The following is an 18,565-nucleotide window of genomic DNA, read 5'->3' on the forward strand; positions in this document are numbered from 1 at the left end:
AGCTGCCAAGTTTCTCTTTGTGATCTGAACGCTGGCAGGGATAAAAGCCAAGCTCCATGATATCCAATGAGCAACACCAGAATAGCACTACCCTGGATAGTGACCCAAATGCCGCGTCTTGGGCACGATAGCACCTTAGAACACTCACGGGACCCATTACCTGGTATAGTTTACTCAAAATTTCTAAGCCACGGTGACTTACGTTGCAAACGAAAGACTAGACGAGCCACGATGGCTGTTCACCTCGCTGCGCTCGCGTTCAGGGACCAAAATAGCATTGTCCACCAAGTGATGCATATCCAGCGATAAGATGGTAGCTGAAGTTCTCCGAATTCGGCACAGTATCCGAGGTTGCTGCAGTAGCCATGCGCTTCTATAACCGAAGATAAGAACGCGTAAGTCGATCACTTTAGATGCTGATTTCAATAGCCGTCACATCTACATTCGTCTTGATCATGTCTGATTCATTCGCTCATCAGACCCCTGGACAACCCCGGGGATATCCTGTCGCTATTGATCAAAATGACCCTTTGCGGGCCAGTCCTAGTCGATCCAGCTCTGTCCGATGGGTTCTTCGTTTCGATTCGTTTAACGAGTATGACTTGTCTGCCTGGCAGTTCCCTTGGCTCTACAGGAACAATCCCGAGGATCATCGCTATGAACTTGTCAACCCTCCAGAGCCCTCACAGGATCATCCATCGGCATATATGGGGGAAGACCCCTATTACTCATCACAGGACGTCTCTATGGACAGAAAGCCAATCCTTGACAACAGTGAGGAGCGGAGAGCATCCAATGAAGGCTCAGATCAAGAAGCAGGTACAGAATCTGGAGGGGATCCCAATCTTGTGAGTACTCTGCTGTTCTGATGGAGCTCTACATGTATATACTGAGACAACATAGGTGACTTGGTCCGGCCCAAATGACCCCAAGAACCCGCTCAACTGGAGTCGTTCCAGAAAATGGGCTGCCACTCTACTTGTCTCCTGCTTCACGTTCATATCGCCCGTTTCTTCCACCATGGTAGCCCCGGCACTGCCAACCATTGACGATGAATTTGGCATCAGGTCGGAAATCGAACAGTATCTCGTGATGTCCATTTTCCTTCTCGCATATGCAATCGGGCCGTTTGTGCTTGCGCCTCTTTCGGAAATATACGGTCGTGTGATTGTATTGCAGCTAGCGAATCTCTTCTACCTTGTCTTTAATACTGTTTGTGGATTTGCAAATTCTCGATCGCAGATCCTTGCCTTCAGATTCCTCAGTGGTCTTGGGGGGAGTGCACCTCAGGCTGTATGGTCCATTTTCAAACTATACCCGGCGAGAAAGTTACTAATAGTGATACGTATAGCTTGGAGGAGGCGTCCTCAGCGACTGCTGGCGGGCGGAGGAACGGAGCACGGCTACAGCAATCTACAGCGTAGCTCCTTTCCTAGGTCCTGCCGTTGGACCAATTGGTTAGTGAGAGTCGCTTCACTACTGTGATCCAAAAGAAGTGTGCTAAGAGGATAAACAGCTGGCGGGTACCTAGCACAGTACATGTCCTGGAGGTGGATCTTCTGGATCGTCTCCATGGCTGATGCCCTTGTCCAGTTGCTAGCCTTCCTCTTCCTCCAAGAGACGTACGCACCAAGAATCCTGGCTGTCAAGAGAAAGAAGCTTCGACAAAAGACCGGCAACAAGCTTCTGCACACCGAGTGGGACAGACCTGATCGGACATTCGGCCAGATTCTACGGAAGAATCTCATACGACCATTCATTATGCTTTTCACCCAGCCAGCTATCCAAGCTCTTGCGTTGTATAGAGCTTATCAGTATGGTCTCATGTATCTTGTGTACGTGTCTTCGTCTGATCGGATTCCCTTTGTGAATATTTCTCACATCTGTTTCTTTTTCATAGACTGGCATCCTTCCCTATGGTGTGGGAAGACGCCTACAACCAAGACAAGGGCACAGCCAGTTTGAACTACATATCCCTCGGAGTCGGCTTCATCGTCGGCTTACAGATCTGTGGCCCGATAAATGACAAGGTCTGTTGCTTATTTATCCGGACATCGACATACCTACTCGTAGTGATAACTAATACTAACCTTCAATTCCATATCAGATCTACAAAACCCTCCAAACCTACTACTCCCACCCCGGCCGCCCCGAATTCCGCATCCCCCTCATGCTCCCCGGCGGTCTCCTCGTCCCCATCGGCCTCTTCCTCTACGGCTGGTCCGCCCATTTCCACACACACTGGATCGTCCCCAACATCGGCGCCGCCATCTTCGCAATCGGCCTGATCATCTCGTTTCAATGCGCGCAGGTCTACGTTGTCGACGCGTACACGCGGTACGCTGCGAGCGCGACAGGCGCCGCGGCCTTTGTTCGGACGATCGCGGGGTTCGGGTTTCCGCTTTTTGCGCCCAGTTTGTATAAAACGTTGGGCCTGGGATGGGGGAATAGTGTATTGGGCTTCGCGAGTTTGGGGCTGGGGATTGTGGCTCCGATTCTGTTGTGGTTTTATGGGGAGTGGTTGAGAGGGAAGAGTCAGTATTGTGCTGGGTAACTATTGCACCTACGTTGGTTGGTAGGTGGATGTATATACACCGGACTGTACATAAGCATGTGTCGTGAGATAGAGGGCGCCTTTGGAAGAGTTATAGATATGAGTTGACGATTTATAAAGTGTTCTTGTCAGCGTGAATTGGTGCTAGATATATTAAATCACATTGTTTATACTGAAGCATTCTCAGTATCATTGGAAATGGAGAACGGTTCACTTATGAGTAGCGAGCGCTATGATTCGGTTGGTCTAGGTCAGATAGGGCGGAAATTGAAAAAGGGATAAAAATGCCTAGGTGGATTCTGGCGGCTAAGCTAACCAGCCTGCTGCCTACAGCATTACCACTTGTTACCACAGAGAAACAATCCATTAGGTATATCCGACCGAATCCTCCAACGCCTGACTGGATGATTAGGAAGAGTTCCAGTCGGGATGCGAAGATATGGTGAGCGCGCCGACTTCATCCACATCTTTTAAGTTTCCTGCTACTGGTGACAACGCAGGCAGAAGTATTGCGGGGGAGTTACTAGTATACTTCAGAGTCATTCTCCAGCTTCGTCGACATCAATACTATTTACTTCTCTTTAACTACCTACCCAACCCCACATGCATCTATTTTATCCAAGCCAAGTCCCTAATTTACACACCAAACCAGAGTAAATGCCATCCGAAACAACCACCACATACAACGTCTACCGCCTCACCTTCTCCCAACAACACCCCTCATCCCCAGACCACGAAGCCATCGCCCTCGTCCCCACCCAGAACGCCAACCAGGGCGCCGGCCGCTTCTACCACCGTCAAAGGCGCCGTCGGCATGGGCATGGACTACGAGAGGAAGAAGGCGCACCGGTTCGCCGAGGTCGAAGGGTACAAGGTCGCCGTCCTGCAGTTTCAGATCAGGAGGGAAGACCTGGAGAGGTTTGAGGAGATCGCGGAGAGGTGTCCGCCGCCACATGATCCGAGGGTGTTGTTTACTAAGACTATGGAGGAAAGGGGGAAGCTGGATCCGCCGGTGAGGGACTGTGCGAGGTGGATGAATGAGGTTTTGGAGGTGGCGAGGGGGAGTGTTGGGTTCTGGCTAGGTAACCTTCTGAGTACATACATGTTGAGGTCTTCGATGGTACAGTATCTATAGTCTCGTGTTTATTCAAGTACCTAAGCAGCAAAGCAACAATAGGTTGCTGTAACATATCAATGTCTCTATTAAACGGTCCGTAAGTTTAGGTCCTGTCAGGGGCCTTGTTTCTGCGAGGTTGCCATTGACACGCGCCTCATGCCTATCATGCCTTCCACATTGTGATAAATGGCGACATCCGCTGTCTCATCGAGAGCATATACCTATATACCATGATGTCCCAACGCAAATAGTTCGATCTACTGAGTCAATTGAATTGGACCATTTGCGACGGCCCAGACTCCCTCAGTGCAGGTACCTAACCGCCTAAGGTACCCGGCCAGGTACTCAGCGACAGCAGCATGAAAGGGCAGTATGACAAGAACAAGTGATTGACCGTTGCCTGCAGATGGCCCTATGGCCTACCGTGTTGAAAATACCCAGCTAGGTAGCAGGAAGGGAGATCCTATTAGACATTGAAAGATGCACGTTGCAAGGTGGACACTCGAGGAACGTGGAAGCCAGGGACTCGCGTGATGTCGGACGTGTCAAACAGTGTCAAAGTCTCAAACTGTCTGCTCATACACCAATATGATCGCTTCCTTCCTTGATACTCGGTTTCTAATCAATCGACGATATGGTTATTGGATAGATTCGGAGATCTCGGGGCGTGGAGAGCGGAGACACTATTGGCACCTTATGGGTTGGTCTACAATGTGCAGCACGCTGCGCGAGCTCTGCTCGCGCCAACCGAATTCGAGAGGTGGAAAATAATTTCACACGAAAAGTTCAACATCCGACAGGAGAAAGACCTGCAAGCGGTAAATCAGTCAACCACCGATCTTTCAATTGCTAACTTCACGTTCCTTGTATTATACAAACATAATGTCTCGATTTGTGCGCCTGCAAAATGCTGCGGCCTGGGGCAATGCATATGCCGATGCCATGCAGCCGCGGCCCCAGAGCTCGGGCCTCTCAGATTTCGAGTTGGACGTCGATCTGATCGGTAAAGAGTCCACAAGCGAGATATACTTTCGGAGAGCGTCGGAGAGGGTTCGCGAGCGCGCGGTGGTTGTTACACTATCTTGAAGATCCAGGGCGATCCAACCACAGCCCGGAGACGGAATAGAAACATGCGTCCCATTCGCCCCGCTGTGGCATGCAATGATCACTGCATCGTTGCGTCAGGAGACGGCGTGCTCCAAGTTTTACCGTCTCCGATCAGACGGTAGATCGGCCCCGGAGTTGGACAAGCAGCGTACATCTCCGACAGCGAGGAGGAGCTTGCAGCTCTTCAAAAGGGCAGGGAAACGATCGGTCAAACGATTTGTGCAAGATCTCGCGGACAAGTTTGCGGATCTCTCGCGCGTATCGACCAGCTTACCACACATTACCAGAAAGTGCGGAGCTTTTGATCGAAAACATACAAAAGGCCGCCCAGCAACAAATTTTCGTTTGTTAAATTTGTTGAATATCCTTCCATAGACTATTTGTTGATGCTCGTTTGGAAAATCACGCCACTCTCGTGACAAGTGTCTCGAGTTACGACTTGCTACGTTTTCAGTTTCTCATTACACTACTGCATGAAAGGTGTTATTGTCTTCTATTTATAATACGGAGGATCTCTTATACCCAGGTGCACTTGTCGATAATCTCAAGTTTTGTTCCTTTCTTGACTCGCAATGGGCCCGAAGAATGCACGTTGGGGAATCCTATCTGTCAGTGCAGCCGTGCTGCTGGTGTCACTCAGGCCTGAATATTCCTTGCTGAACTCCTATGCATTGACTGCGGTGGCCGTGCTCACGGTCATCACTCTGTTCAGAGTCGTTTATGCTGCGATCTTATACCCCGAGTATTTCACGCCTTTGAGACACCTTCCAAGTCCACCGGTAAGCTGGACTCAACAGCGTTATCTACTTTCAGACACGCTGAAACAGATCATATTCTGACATCATCCAGGGACGCCATTGGCTCAAAGGCAACTCAGGTTCAATTTTCCTAGAGTCTCCAGCTGCTCGTGCTCGCAGATGGATGGAGACAATACCTAACAATGGACTTATCCGGTACTATATGGTGGGAAACCTAGAGCGGGTGTTAGTGACGAATCCCAGTGCCTTGAGAGAGGTGCTCGTGCAGAAGGCCTATGACTTTGACAAGTCGGACCTTGCCAGGGTCCAACTCAGCCGTGTTACTGGAACAGGATTGCTACTCGCGGAGGGAGACGAACATAAGGTTCGCAATTGCTCCAGCCCCTTTCAAACCTTCCTCAGCTTCTGACGAGTTTCTTCAGGCCCAACGCAAGAATCTTCTGCCCGCATTCTCCTATCGTCATGTCAAGGACCTTTACCCAATCTTCTGGTCCAAGGGCGTGGAGATGGTGACCATGATCGAAAAGCATATTCAAAGCAAGTCTGGAGACAATCTGGTCATAATGGGTGACTGGGCAAGCAGGGCCACTCTAGATATTGTCGGAGTGGCAGGAATGGATCAAGACTTCCACTCCCTGCGCGACCCAAGTAACAAGCTGAACGAGCAATATCGGCGGATACTTATCGAGCCCTCGCTTCTCATGAGATATGTCACGTTACTCGGCTTGTTTATCATGGACCTGCGACTCATCGTCAAACTACCCCTCAAACGGAACATTGAGATTAAAGCAGCATCTGAGTACATTCGGACCGTGGCACGGCAGATCATCCGCCAGAAAAAGGAGAAGATGGAGAAACAGAAGGACGCCGCCAGCGATGTGGATATTATCTCCGTCGCCCTCAGGAGCGGCGCATTCTCCGAGGAGAACCTTGTTGACCAGATGATGACCTTCCTCGCCGCCGGCCACGAGACGACATCCAGCGCGTTACAATGGGCCATTTACGCTCTCTGCAAGCACCCGGAGATGCAGACTCGTCTGCGCGAGGAAGTCCGCGCCAACCTACCCCCCATCTCCGTACAAGACCGAACCCCCGCTTCCGCCTCCGCCGTCGACTCCCTCCCCTACCTCAACGCCTTCTGCCACGAGGTCCTCCGTTACTATCCCCCTGTCCCGATCACCGTGCGCGAAGCCTCCCGCGATACCACCATCGTTGGCTCCCCGATCCCGAAGGGCACCATCATCCTCCTCGCTCCCGAAGCGATCAATCGCAGCACGCAGTTCTGGGGCCCCGACGCGAACGAGTTCAACCCAGAGCGGTGGATGGGGCCCGGACGAGCCAACACCGGCGGCGCGGACAGCAACTATGCGTTCATGTCCTTCATCCATGGGCCCCGGAGCTGTATCGGGCAGGGATTCGCCAAGGGGGAGCTCGCGTGTCTGGTCGCTGTCACTGTTGGGAAGTTCCACATGGAACTGGAGAACCCCGACGCGGAGCTGCTGCTGAAGAGGGGGGTCACCGTGTCTCCGAAGGATGGTGTGCGTGCTAAGTTTACGGCTTTGGAGGGGTGGTAGGTCTGTTCTCATGGTTCATATACAGGTACAGGTGTTGTACTGTGTTCGACAGTACATGCAGTGGGGTGGATCTCATGGATTGAAAATATCTGGCCGTGTATGGCTCTTGAGAACTGCTCTTCTGTGAGCCACAATTCGGATTGAAAAATATAATTTTTCCTCCTTGTAATGTATATTTAATGAACGCACCGTTGACTATCCATCCGCCTGCAGAACTGTAGGCGTATAACAGATTGACGAAACCAACCAAATCAAATACCGTATAACATGGCGGCTACGATCTATTTATCTTAAACGCAAAATACGCATTCATCATCATTACAAGCAATAGAGAGACTAAAGAACGGAAAGAAATCTACCGATACTCCTCCCTAAAAACCATAACCCTCTCCCTTTCCCCCTTCCCTCCATCCACCTCCTCCATCCAAGCCCGGAACATGCCCCCGCAATTAAAATCGAACACCACCTTCCCTCTCCGCAGGCTAAGCCCCTTCTCCTCTCCCACCGCATCCGCTTCCGCTTCAGCGCGATCTCCAACATCAACTTCAATCCCAATAATCCCACCTTGCCCCTCGCTCGTCCTGCCCCATCGCTTACCAGCGGACCGCTCCAGCTCACCGCCCGGACCAGCGATAGCGGTGACAGCCTCCGCGAGGGTTTGTGGATACGATTGGGGCGAGGAGAAGCGTAGCATGGCAGAGACGGTGCGTGCGGCGTTGATGCGGAGGAAGGAGTCGCCGTTGCCGGTGCCGGAGAGGGCGATGGCGCGGCGGGTGGTCTTGGTCTTGGATCCTTTGGTGATGGGGGAGGTAGAGGAAGATGAGGAGGAGAGCGGTTGGTTCTTTTCGTATTCATAGGGTGGCGGCGGGGACTGGTCTATGGGAGCGTATGTGTATGGATATGGGGGAGATGATTGGGGTGAAGGACGGAAATGGGGAATGCAGTCTCCTAGAAGGGAGCGGATATCGTTGACGAGGTTTAACCAGGGTATGAAAGGGGAAGTCGAGTCTAGAGGATGTCTCGTCGATCCCGACGGAGGTTGTGACTGCGGTCTATATACCATTCCCGCCGCCGCGTCTGTGACAGGTGCATCCGCAGTCTCTTCTCTCTCGACATCCCACGCCTCAGCCCAGAACCCCGCTCCCAGCGTAGGCGTATCCCCAACCCTTCCAGGTTTCTTATTCGTCATGCCACCCGTACTCGTCGCTACAGCCAGATCCCCCCACTGATCGAGACAGACACATCCCACGGTGCCCTGGCTCATGGTTATCTCCTCCTTTTCCTTTCCCTCCAAACCCCTCCGATGCTCCTCCCACCGTCTCTTCGTCCAGAAATATTCATCAGGCTCGAACTCCAGCCCCCACTCCTTCGCCAGCGTCCTCTCGACGTACGGCCCGCTCATCTGACAGTGCATGTTCCCGCCATCGCCGTTGGGTTGGCCGTCCTCGTCGTACCCCGTCCGGAGGAGCGCCTCGCGCGCGAGTTTGATCGGGTTCTTCACGTTCCGGATCTGTATGACCCCCGCGCCGCGTTTCATCGCTCCGGGGCCGGAGTCTAGGTTCCGGACAGAGGTGACCATGACGGAGGCTTCCATTTCGATTGTTCCCGCGGAGGTGAAGACGCTGCCGCGGCCGCAGTTGAAGAGCTCATCGTCTTCCATGAAGGAGACGGCGTGGACGGCTGCGTCGAGGGCGGTTGCGCCGTTCTTGAGCTGGGCGTAGGTGGAGCGGAGGTAGGAGAGGAGGGAGGCGTGGTAGCGGGCGTAGAGGTCGGGAGGGAGAGTGGAGCGGTAGATGGCGCCTGCGCCGCCGTGGAGGATCAGAGCAGGCTTGAATGTTCGAGGAGGAGGAGGTTGTGGTGGTTGTGTAGGCATCGTAGATGGCGTGTGCGGAGGTGCTGGGGGTCGGGGATGACTGATTTCACGAAAGTATCCTGAACATACAAATGTGAAGACTTGCTCAAGTAAATAGCAGCAACAACAACTGAAAATCTTCACACTTGTGAGAGTAAGCAGGTATTGTGCGACGGTCGAAGTGCGAAGTCCGGACGATGATGATGTTGAGATGCGGCAACCCCCGGTCAAGGACCGTTCCCGTTGCGGAAGGTCGGGCGATTCGTGCGTCGTCCGAGCAAGGTAGCATCGGAGCTTGATTCCTGAGATTAGTGGCAGAACTGCAAGAATCTGTACATCACATATCACATTACACCTGTCTATTCGGATGTTAATGTACAGGAATTAGCACAGCGGCTTAGATCGTTTCTGTTGGAACCGGCCGGAACAGCTTTCTCGGCCTCAGATTACCATCAAAACGTCATGCAAGGGGCGTGGAATCCATAGTCCAGTTATAAAAACAGTGCTCGGAAATAGTTTTAGAGCAGAAATAAGAGCAAATGCGCAAATGAGACCTCTATGCTATGCCTCCGGAAAAATGACAACCCAGACCCAACACCTGAGAAGAGAGATATGAAGACGGAGGAACGATGCAGACTCCCGGGAAAGGGAATAGATCGCTCGAAGAATTATTTTTCGCTGATCATGCGACGGCCTTCTCCCCCGATGGAGGTGGTGGAGGGAGCTGTAATGAGAAAACACGAGTCAGTAACTTTGCTACAGACGAGCAGCAGAATAGCTAGCGCCTTTAATGCGCTACCCAAGGGGAAAACTCACATCTAATCTGGTGTTCTCAGCCATCATTCTCTGGAACCCGATTCCGACACCTTCAATAACGGCCAAAAAGCAGGCGCACATGATGGCCGAGTTCCTTGCGGCCTTGAAACCACCACGGATTGCCAAAGCGCCACCGGTGAAGAAACCAGCGATAACTAGTCGAATAGTCAGATATCATTGCCAATCTCACAAGCGAGATCGTGCCCTTCTATGCTCCGAGGTGGTCCCGGGGACAGAACATACTGGCATTGTATGGGTCCTCCTTCTTCCGAATTCCCTTAATAGCACAGTCAAATGTTGAGAACATTCCACCCCAAACACCGAAGTTACCGCCGAGGACAGGGGCTCGGGCCTTGATCGCTGTGATAGCTCCTATCCGTCGCTCGCCGTAGGGGCTGTTCCGGAAACCTTTAATGCCGTGCCAGACAGCGCCACCGATCGCCTAACGTAGACAAGTATTAGCACTTGACCAGACGCTTCCTATTCAAGCAATAAACGAAACAAGAAAGCGAATTCGAGAAGTACATACACCCATACAGAAAGCGCCACCGAAGTCGCTCAGGGCCACCCAAGGGCATGGGTCTCTCGAGTGATCCATGATGGATGTTTAAAAGTCGAAACGGAAGATCGGAGAGTTAGAGTAAGAAAAGGAACGGCTCGTGCGGCTAAAGAGCCCTTTCAAACAACTCGAAGACAAGGAAAGTACCGGAAGAATGGAAAAGGCGCCGGTCGTCCAGTTCCCGGTGTGCTGTAAGACTTTGACCGATTGCCTCCCCTTCTAGACCCAATGGTTCTAAAGGTGACGGCGGACAAACGTGAATGGTATCCGCCAAGTACCGAATAAGACGCTGACGCCTCTCCCCAAGAGCTGTGCTTCGTTTGCGGAGGTGGAGTTGATATGGTCGGGGATGGAGGAGTTTGCGAGCGCCGAACTTTTGGCTTTTTCGCTGCCGCGGGACGACTCACGTGACCAGCCGGCCTGGCAATCAGTCACGTGCCAAGGGGCAAACGGCGCCGAAGTCGAGGATGAATGGACAACCACTGCTCGGTCTGTTGCATGTATCGAAGTCCGCCACTTGGGACTGTCGGATGCTTTTGTTGATCACTTGCATGGAACACCTCATCCAATATCCCTTAGAAAGACCCAAAACTCCGAGAAAATTCCAAGAGTCAGTGCGTTTTCAGCTCTATCTTATCAGCTGAAAGTGGATTCTAAAGATGGACCCCGCAGGCAATGCCATTATTCTGTCGAAAAACTAGTTCACAGACCTGGATAAATATCGACTTTTGCAGGCAATTTGATCGGCTGTTTTCTATCGATATGGTATAGTCTTACGATTATGCATGCTGACATCCTAGAAAGAGATTACTAAATCAATTTAAATATAATGATGATCTTCTTTATCCTTAGTATTCAACCATAACTCCAGCCTATACTTTTTGTCTCAACCATAGCAAGCGAGCCAGACGTCCGTGGACTTATTCGGGAGAGTTCCGTGGACTGCCATACAATGGGTGTGTAGATGACGCTTATGTTCTCTCACGTCACCTAGCTCATGCTGAACCAATTATGCAGACGTTCAGTCTAGCCAGGGGTCCGCTCGTTGCATTTTCCATTAGGCAGCTTATTTGCCTATTATATTGTCACATTCACTTGTAGAAAAGAGAATGCATAGTATTGAATAAATTCGCTATATATTCCCATCCTAGCTTCTTTTCTTCGTACTCTCTGGTTACAGTCGCTTGATATTATATGAACTATGAATCCAGTCAGCCGCGCTGAGATACTTGCCCTCGATCAGACAGCTTAATACCCAGTAGCTTGACTAAATCAATAATAACAGATTTTGTTCATAAAAATATCATCCCTCCGGTCTATAAATCTCCCGGCAGTCGCAAATTATCATTTCCGCAATATTAAAAAATGTTTGTCAGAAGGCTTCCACTTAACGTAATCAATCACCGAGCGAGCGCGCTTCCTCCACACAACACGCTTGATATCTTCTACTACCAAAATGCCATGCAAACCAGCAGATTCAGCAGTTCAGCAAGAGGGATGTATCCTGCTTGCTATTAATGCTTTAAATAATGGCCAATTTAAAAGCATTCAAGCTGCTGCAAATGCATATGATGTCAAATATTCAACATTGAAACATCGCGTCCGCGGGCGTTCTGCACGCGTAGATGCAACACCAAACAGCAAAAAGCTCACTACCACAGAAGAATCTGTGCTTTTCAAATGGATATTGTCTATGGATCAGCGGGGACTACCACCACGAATAGTCACTGTACGAGAGATGGCCAGTTTATTGTTATCTAGCCGGTTAAAAACACCAGCTACTGTTGGCCAGTGTTGGGTCCAAAGATTTATCAATCGCCACCACGAGCTCAAATCCAAATACAGCCGCAGATACGACTATCAACGGGCTCTCTGTGAGGATCCAAAGGTTATCAGAGAGTGGTTTCAGTGTGTCCTTGAGGCTATACAACAATATGGTATTGTTGAGCAGGATATTTACAACTTTGATGAGACTGGCTTCCAAATGGGGATAATATCAACTGCAAAGGTTGTCACTGGTTCCGAATCTAGGGGCCGGCCTAGAGCAATACAACCTGGGAATCGAGAATGGGTGACTGTGATTGAGACAGTCAATGCTACTGGCTGGGCTCTCCCTCCAATGATCATCTTTGCTGCCAAGAATCATCAGTCTAAATGGTATCCTATCCTACCAAAGGGCTGGACAATTGGGACGAGTGATAATGGCTGGACCAACAATGAGCTAGGGATGTGCTGGTTGAAGGAGGTTTTCCATGAGCATACCAAAGCTCGTACAGCAGGCAGATATCGCCTTCTGATTTTAGATGGCCATCATAGCCATGCTACAACTGCATTTGATCAGTTCTGTACTGAGAATTTGATCATTCCTCTATATCTTCCACCACATTCGTCGCATTTATTGCAGCCGCTTGATGTTGCCTGCTTTGGGCCATTGAAACGTGCATATGGGCAGGAAACACAGATCTATATGCAGCACGGCATCAATCATATTGACAAGATTTCATTGCAATCTACCAGCAAGTACGCCCACATGTCCTGACAGCATCTAATATATGCAGTGGATTTGCTGCAGGAGGCCTGGTTCCATATAAACCAGAGCAGGTGCTTGACAAGCTTCATATTCAATTGAAAACACCTACTCCACCAGGCACATCCCATAGCAGTCAATCATCTAGCTGGACTGCTGGGACACCAAAGAATGCTAGGGAGCTGGAGAAGCAGGCAGAGCTAATCAAGCGCCTCTGGCGGCAGCGTACACAGAGTCCTCCTAGTTCAATCAGCCATGCAGTTGATCAGGTGGTCAAGGGTTGTCAAATTGCGATGAATAATGCAGTGCTTTTAGAGCATGAAATCAAACAGCTACGCATGGCTAACCAACATCAAAAACGCAAGCAGGAGACAACTAGATCTTATATTGCTACTGGGGGCATTTTGACAGCTGAAGAAGGCCAGCAGCTTGCTCAGCATGCTGCTCAGATGCAGTCAGAGGGGTAGAGGAAGGTGATGAGCGGCCTAGGAAACGTGCACCACCGCGGTGCAGCAACTGTAATATTCAAGGTCATACTAGGGTCAGCTGCCCTGCTAGATAGGCAATTATTTTTTATGTAAGTAGCTTCAAATTAGGGGGTGGTGTGGTTAAATAATCAAGTGTTATTCATATTCATAATGGTGTTGATTGCACCGCTCGCTCGGTGATCCCGCTCGCTCGGTGATTGATTACGTTAACTTACCATGCTCTGACGTAACGTAAGCGGACAACGAGCGGTCCGAAGCTCCGAACCCATATACCGCACCTCAACAACCCCCCTATACCAGCTTTTTTTGGCCGCAATGGCACCAGATAATGATATTTCAAAGGAAGGGCGCGTTCAATTAGCTCTTGATGCTTATAAAAAGGGCCTTTTTAAGTCAATTTCTAAAGCAGCCTCAGCATATGATGTCCCTCCAACAACATTAAAGAGACGCACCAAAGGAATCTCTTCTCGCGAAGATTTGATTGCAAATAATCGCGAATTAACAGATACTGAAGAATCTACACTTTTAGCATGGATCCTAGATCTAGATCAACGTGGCCTACCCCCCCCAATTATCAACAGTACGCTATTTGGCGCAGTTATTGCTTTCTGCACGGTTATCTTCGCCCGAAGCAACTATCGGTGAGAAATGGGTCAACCGCTATATCAAGCGCCACACAGAACTTTGCTCTAAATACAGCCGAAAGTACGATTATCAACAAGCCAAATGTGAAGATCCAGAGCTTATTAGGGGGTGGTTTAAGCGGTTTCATGATACTATTCAAAAGCATGGAATCCTTGAACAAGATATCTATAATATGGATGAAACTGGCTTTCAAATGGGGATAATTTCAACGGCCAAAGTTGTCTGTGGATCAGAAACACGCGACAGCCATGCAAAAGCTATACAACCTGGGAATCGCGAATGGGTGACTGCAATTATTGCAGTAAATACAGCTGGATGGGTTCTACCTCCACAGATTATTCTTGCAGCAAAGAATCACCAATCTCAGTGGTATAAAGCTGTCCCAAGCGATTACCGAGTCAGTGTTAGTGATAATGGCTGGACAAATGATGCATTAGGCCTTCACTGGCTTCAAGAGGTGTTTGAAGAGCATACAGTATCTTGTACTGTTGGCAGATATCGTCTTCTAATTCTGGACGGCCACAGCAGCCATGCCACTGCAGAATTTGATAGATTCTGTACAGAAAGAAAGATTATTCCTTTATATATGCCACCACATTCTTCACATCTACTTCAACCATTAGATGTGAGCTGCTTTTCGCCATTAAAACGTCTATATGGTCAGAAGATTGCGGAGATGATGAAGAATGGGGTCCATGCCATCAGCAAGGAAGATTTTCTATCTATCTACCCTACAGTCCATCGACAGGCTTTATCAGCATCAAATATTCAAAGCGGATTTGCTGCAACTGGCCTAATTCCACTCTCACCTAATAGAGTGCTTTCAAAGCTTCATATTAAGCTGAAAACCCCAACGCCACCATCAACAGGACATAGCAACCAGTCCTTTAATCCAGGAAAGACACCAGCTAATATGCATCAACTGGATCAGCAAAAGAAGCGAATTCAATGTCTCCGGAATCAAAAAAATCAAATATCTCCGTCAATAGTGGATCAGGCGGTGGATAAGGTGATTAAAAGCGCGGAGGTCACGATGCAGAATATCATCCTATTACAACAAGAAGTCAATCAGCTTCGTGCCTCAAATCAACGTCAAAAAAAAGAAGAAAGAGACAGCAAGACGCTTTATTCAAACCGGTGGAAGTTTGACAGGCATGGAAGGACAGCAACTTAATGAGGAGCGGGATCAACAGGAGGCGCAGGCATCGTCATCTAGGCTGCCACGTAGGGACCCAAGATGTAGTAATTGTAATAAAACTGGTCATAATCGGCTTAAATGCCCTAGTATATAGAGATCTTTCAGTATATAGTTAAATAGATCCAATTTTGTTGCAATTAAAGCTTCAATATCTAGTGCGTTGGTGGATGCGATTTTTCTTCGAGGGGCCGGACCGCTCGTTGTCCCGGACCGCTCGTTGTCCGCTTACGTTAAGCCTACTGTTTTTCAACCCGCTTTTGAAACTCTTCCTCAGTTTCAGTATCTTCCTCTTCGATACCCCTGTACCGCTCATGGAAGATATAGAAAGTAATGAATGATAGGAGATCTCTGGCTATTCTGCGTCGGTTTGTGTGTCCAACGGGATAGCTGATAAGATTGCGCATCAGTCCGATGAAATAAATCTGCGGTATCGGAGACAAAGTTTTCTGCTCGCAATTGAAGGTTGCCGTAGTCTCAATAGTGTCATCGAGCGTGAGATAGACGAGTGGCAATGGGAGAAGATGGATTCGCATAGCTCGTGTGTAGACCTGTGTCTTTCGGATTTTGTGTATTACTCCACTTGTCCCCCATTCTCCGTACATCTTAGCACATATCGATGATGGTTCGCCAAGAGGCAAGTCGTGCTGTAGAATAATTTCCGATGCGCGTGGTATCTGTTCATCGAGGAATTCATCGAGGATGGCCCACTCGACTGTCTATAAGAAAAGAGTTAGTAACACAGTATTTGGTGATAAAGAAATGCCTGTACAAAAAATTTAGCACCTCACCTGAAGTGCTACTGGACATCCAAGCCGCTGTTCAAGCATCTCTCCGTACTCCACAAAGTTGACACCATCCTTCTGCAATAACTGCGCCACCACAGACAGGAAATCTCTAACTGAGAACATCACTAGGTTAATTAGGGTTGATGTTATCTTTGCTTCATTGTTTCGCCGTTTCGAATGCTGACGACGGTGATGTCTCGTCACCACCAATACTTTGATAATATCAACCTTCGGTGACACGCATCTGCAAGTAGGTAGGTAGTATCTAAAGTCAAGGACTGAATTCGTACCTCGCTAGGTCATAGGTATGTCTGACAGTGAAACGTCTGAAAGATCCGGAGACAAACAGCGATAAACGCCACTGGAAGGTGATTTACAGAAGCGACGGATTACGGAGTGCCTGGTATTTGGGTAGACTAACATACAAGTAGATACCTCCACCTTAGAGAGGCATCTTCTCGTTTCTGTCTGTCATATTAGTAGTGGAATCCTCCGTAACATCAGTTACTGCTTATTCCAGGCTCCTTTATGTGGGACAACACTTAGTACCAGGTTCCTAACCTTACCTACTCCCTACCAGGTACTGTACCTACCTAGCCAACAGGCGAGGTTCCATGGTTCCCTTCAACCACCCGATTTACCTATCCATCTTCCATTGAAAATCGGATCATTCGCTTAAGCAATCCAGCTACAGGGTTTCGATTTGATGCTGGGAACGGAGAGTCTGCTTCTGCACTATATTCCTCCACCAGTGGATAGCTACGATGCACTGAAAGACTGGAGCCACTCTGTCGCAATAAAACGCCATTCCTAGTCACATGGACTAGAATATCAGCATTCATGAAACCTACGAGCAGTGCATAGAGGTCTTTGTTGAGGATGAGACATCCAGTCATTCTTGCACAGCTCCTCTCAGCTACAGTGCTTCTATAGCCAAAGAGGGAGGGGGAGTGCAGGGTCTCCAATTCATACTACCACGAAATAATAAGAACTCTGCCTTCTTAGGAAGGTACCTAAGTATAAAACTGCCAATAGCACAAACAAATGAGAGATATCTTGGACTTTCCATCAGGCAGACAGTCCATCAGGGCAGAATCATAGCCATGTTACCCCATAGCGCACGTGAATGATTCAGAAGGTCACATTGGTATATGCAGATGAGTAGGAAGGTTATGCATTTCTGACAAATAACCTAAGAAGCTCTATTGGAGAAGCTCATTAGTCCTAGTTCTTGAAGCCTACCTATTGACTTGCCTTGCTGGTTTTTGTGCGACATAGAGTTCCTCTGAGAAACACCATGAACTGCAGCCATCGCTTTAACGAGATAGGTAATCGGACATGAGTTAAACATTGATTATTGGACGGTCGATTTACTAGGCAATTTTTCTTTCTAGCTCAATTTCTTCAGGCACCTATGCATTGAACCACCCTCTTATCTTCATTTCTACCATTTCTACCAACCTTCCATTCCATAACCAAACCGTATCTCGCTGACCATTCAAATATGCTGTCAACATTGGCATGAAACATTGCCATGTATGAGAATGCCACCTGAAACAGCAACAAAGCGCATCTCATTCAATTAATAAAGCTTGAGGGCTCCTGTTGATTTCCATGACTTTAGGTATCCGTGGAAACTCTCGAGTCGAATGCTATATGAAATCCAAATTTCCAGGATTATTACAAGATGTTGTATATTTCTATCGTATATAGTGAGGATTTCTTTGGATGATTTCCAAAACGACTTTTTACCATAGTTACAGCAACAGGAGTTGTTTGTAACAGGATCTTGTCCAGGTATTCATGTGATATATCACATTCAGCCGCAGGCCACGGCAGTGGCATTGCAGAGGAACAGTGGAAGTGTTTGGCCTGAATATTTTGAAGGAAGATAACCGGACTTTATATCAGACTGGGCATCCTGAGCGCCTTAGTGGAAAACCTGCAGAACTTTATGGAATACTGCACTTCTAGGTACCAATAACTGCCATCTGCTTTATATAATGATGAGACTATGATAAATTCGACGTTGAGTGCAGAGACCTTTTTGGGGCACCTTGTTGTGCCTTTATGTAGTTAGTCCAAATGTTTCCTTCTATAGTCCTGAGCCTGCAGTGGAAGATCCCTGCGAGAACGTACGCCAGAGATTATGTTTCGTTATTGTAAAGCAAAAGGGATGCGTACATCGATGATAGAAAAAAGCGAATTTTGTAATTACACATCACAAATAGCGTATGTGACATCTCACTTTTGAAGCAGTAGGGAACATTGCTTTTTAGGGTCATGCCGGAGAATAAGTCCGTACCTATCTGAGAAGTCGCATGTCTGATTAGCGGTCTGGGACAGCTGCAGGGAGGGAAAATGGGAAAGTCAAAGGGACATTACAGATACAATTCGATCCGAAACCGCATATACTCATACACGATGCAATTCACTCGGATCTCGCTACCGAAACTACTTGCATTGCATATTTCGGATTCCATCAGTGATATACCTTTTTTTTACGTCGTGGCTAATAAGGTGTTTCTCGGACGTCCAGGGTTGTCGGACATTATTATTATTATTATTAATCAAGTTTAACGTCC

At 48.7% G+C, this 18,565-nt stretch overlaps 6 protein-coding genes across 6 annotated transcripts; 3 read left to right on the forward strand and 3 right to left on the reverse strand.

The window, feature by feature from the left end:
* Window positions 1-66: 66 nt before the first annotated feature.
* VTN00DRAFT_4877 (uncharacterized protein) lies at window positions 67-2,554 on the forward strand (the record flags this gene model as incomplete). The annotated part of the gene is made up of 9 exons (XM_069431347.1): window positions 67-163; window positions 386-395; window positions 480-569; window positions 635-848; window positions 904-1,293; window positions 1,352-1,457; window positions 1,517-1,835; window positions 1,901-2,030; window positions 2,108-2,554. 9 exons carry the CDS (start codon window positions 67-69, stop codon window positions 2,552-2,554), a joined length of 1,803 nt encoding a protein of 600 aa, XP_069290392.1.
* A 439-nt stretch (window positions 2,555-2,993) lies between these two features.
* On the forward strand, window positions 2,994-3,689 carry VTN00DRAFT_4878 (uncharacterized protein; the record flags this gene model as incomplete). Its single annotated transcript, XM_069431348.1, has 1 exon — window positions 2,994-3,689. The coding sequence occupies one exon, from the start codon at window positions 2,994-2,996 to the stop codon at window positions 3,687-3,689; it is 696 nt and encodes a 231-aa protein (XP_069290393.1).
* A 2,010-nt stretch (window positions 3,690-5,699) lies between these two features.
* VTN00DRAFT_4879 (uncharacterized protein) lies at window positions 5,700-7,110 on the forward strand (the record flags this gene model as incomplete). Its single annotated transcript, XM_069431349.1, has 2 exons — window positions 5,700-5,900; window positions 5,959-7,110. 2 exons carry the CDS (start codon window positions 5,700-5,702, stop codon window positions 7,108-7,110), a joined length of 1,353 nt encoding a protein of 450 aa, XP_069290394.1.
* Window positions 7,111-7,465: 355 nt separating this feature from the next.
* VTN00DRAFT_4880 (uncharacterized protein) lies at window positions 7,466-8,983 on the reverse strand (the record flags this gene model as incomplete). The annotated part of the gene is made up of 1 exon (XM_069431351.1): window positions 7,466-8,983. The coding sequence occupies one exon, from the start codon at window positions 8,981-8,983 to the stop codon at window positions 7,466-7,468; it is 1,518 nt and encodes a 505-aa protein (XP_069290395.1).
* A 661-nt stretch (window positions 8,984-9,644) lies between these two features.
* VTN00DRAFT_4881 (uncharacterized protein) lies at window positions 9,645-10,376 on the reverse strand (the record flags this gene model as incomplete). The annotated part of the gene is made up of 4 exons (XM_069431352.1): window positions 9,645-9,686; window positions 9,779-9,933; window positions 10,022-10,220; window positions 10,308-10,376. 4 exons carry the CDS (start codon window positions 10,374-10,376, stop codon window positions 9,645-9,647), a joined length of 465 nt encoding a protein of 154 aa, XP_069290396.1.
* Window positions 10,377-15,431: 5,055 nt separating this feature from the next.
* Window positions 15,432-16,103, reverse strand: VTN00DRAFT_4882 (uncharacterized protein; the record flags this gene model as incomplete). The annotated part of the gene is made up of 2 exons (XM_069431353.1): window positions 15,432-15,911; window positions 15,984-16,103. 2 exons carry the CDS (start codon window positions 16,101-16,103, stop codon window positions 15,432-15,434), a joined length of 600 nt encoding a protein of 199 aa, XP_069290397.1.
* Window positions 16,104-18,565: the final 2,462 nt, after the last annotated feature.

This window comes from Thermoascus crustaceus, assembly GCF_041956765.1.
Source record: "Thermoascus crustaceus strain CBS 181.67 unplaced genomic scaffold VTN00scaffold_2, whole genome shotgun sequence".
Taxonomy (NCBI): Eukaryota; Fungi; Ascomycota; class Eurotiomycetes; order Eurotiales; family Thermoascaceae; genus Thermoascus; species Thermoascus crustaceus.